Genomic DNA, 1,675 nt, shown 5'->3' with positions numbered 1-1,675 from the left:
TCATACAAAATAGCATGCTATCACATAACCAGTATTCCTGTAACCATGACTGCCCCTGTCATCAAACCTCCTCCTGTCTGCAGCAAATGCTACAAGTTCAACAGCCTTATCAGGTGCTGCACTTAATGCCTTATGTCTCTCTTCTTGTAAGACCATCCTATATGCCTGAGCTAAGGTGGGTAAACTTGGCATCATAAGAATGTTAGATCTTACATTTGCATAGTTATTTGTGAGCTTCATCAGAAAAACCATTAATCTTTGATCCTGCTGCAACTTAACAAACTTCTGTGTTAAAGAACAAGTACAATTACTACAAGAGCAAGTAGGAAGTGGGCACAGATTATCCAGTTCATCCCATAACTTCTTGAGATGATTGTAATACTCAGAAATCGACATGAGTTCCTGAGCTGCACTTGAAATTTCTTGTTGCAAGGCATATAGCTGTGCTGAAGAAGCATGACCAAATCTCTCCTCAAGGTCTAGCCAGATCTCTCTTGCAGTTTCAACAAACAAAATACTACCAGCAATTTGAGGATCAAGAACAGCAATAATCCAACCAATTATCATACTGTTACATCTATTCCAAGCTTTCAAAACAACAGGATCATCGGGCTTAAGCAAAGAACCATCTACAAAACCCATTTTATTTTTAGCAGTCAACCCTATTATCATTGATCTTTTCCAATTACCATAACTACTCCCATCAAACACATTAGATACAAGTTTCATCCCAGTAAAATCCGAAGGATGTAGGTAATATGGTGAAGCAGGATCTTGATTAAGATCTAAAATTCTATCTGAAGCCATTAAATTCAATTATGCAACAATGTATCAAAAGATTTTCGCAATTAATCAACAAGAACAATTAATCACATCTCCTCAACAAACAATTAAGAAATGCAGCACCAATCAACCAGAAATCACTAGAAAATAGCCCAAATATCGCTCAAAAACTGAGAAAATGAAAACGACGAAATTACCAGAAATCCGCCATTAACGCAGCTCGACGAAAGCTTCAAGAAACGCCAGAAAAATCAGAAGCCCGCTCTGATACCATGTTATGAAAATGAAATCTGTACTAATTGAATCAACAATTTGAGAAAGAGAAGTATCCAATTTCCATTAATGGAGTTCTAGATTATACACTGTAAAAGAGAGAATATAGAGAGAGAAAGCTAAGAGAGGAAAATCCCAATCTTGGAGAGAGAAGTTGTTATTGAATGAATGAATACAGAAAACTAAGCAGTAGCATATAAATGCTCTGTTAATATAGCACTTAATAACAAACTTTAATTGTTCTAACTAACTCCTTGTGAGCTGGCAAGTGTGCTGACGTGGCTGAGAGCATTACTTCACAGTAATCTTCAGCAGAAGCTCTTGCTGCATAAGCCACTCAGTAATTAAATTGATAAGCGGCTATGGAGCAAACGTAACAATTCATCAGCTAGATGACATTTCCAACGGTCAAGAAATAGATAGAGCACTACAAAGGCTAGGATTAAGGCCGAGTATTCCTGCAGTTTTCATAGGCCAAACATTAGTTGGTGGTGCTAATGAGATTATTAGCCTGCAGGTTCAAGGAAGCCTTGTGCCAATGTTGAAAGAGGCCGGAGCTCTATGGGTTTAGGATAAAAATTTGCTGAAATCTAACAAGAAAAGTATCAGATCAGGCTAT

The 1,675-nt window shown here is 37.4% G+C and overlaps 1 protein-coding gene across 1 annotated transcript; it reads right to left on the bottom strand.

The window, feature by feature from the left end:
* On the bottom strand, positions 1 to 807 carry LOC145604357 (uncharacterized). Its single transcript, XM_081660272.1, has one exon. It carries the CDS (start codon positions 805 to 807, stop codon positions 1 to 3), a length of 807 nt encoding a protein of 268 aa, XP_081516398.1.
* Positions 808 to 1,675: the final 868 nt, after the last annotated feature.

This window comes from Chenopodium album, chromosome 22 (assembly GCF_948465745.1).
Source record: "Chenopodium album chromosome 22, dcCheAlbu1.1, whole genome shotgun sequence".
Classification (NCBI taxonomy): Eukaryota; Viridiplantae; Streptophyta; class Magnoliopsida; order Caryophyllales; family Amaranthaceae; genus Chenopodium; species Chenopodium album.
This window is presented reverse-complemented; position numbering and strand designations above follow the sequence as displayed.

What these genes read in the sequence shown, in the direction of transcription:
- LOC145604357 (XM_081660272.1), bottom strand. Translation starts at nt 807, where the DNA reads ATGGCTTCAGATAGAATTTTAGATCTTAATCAAGATCCTGCTTCACCA.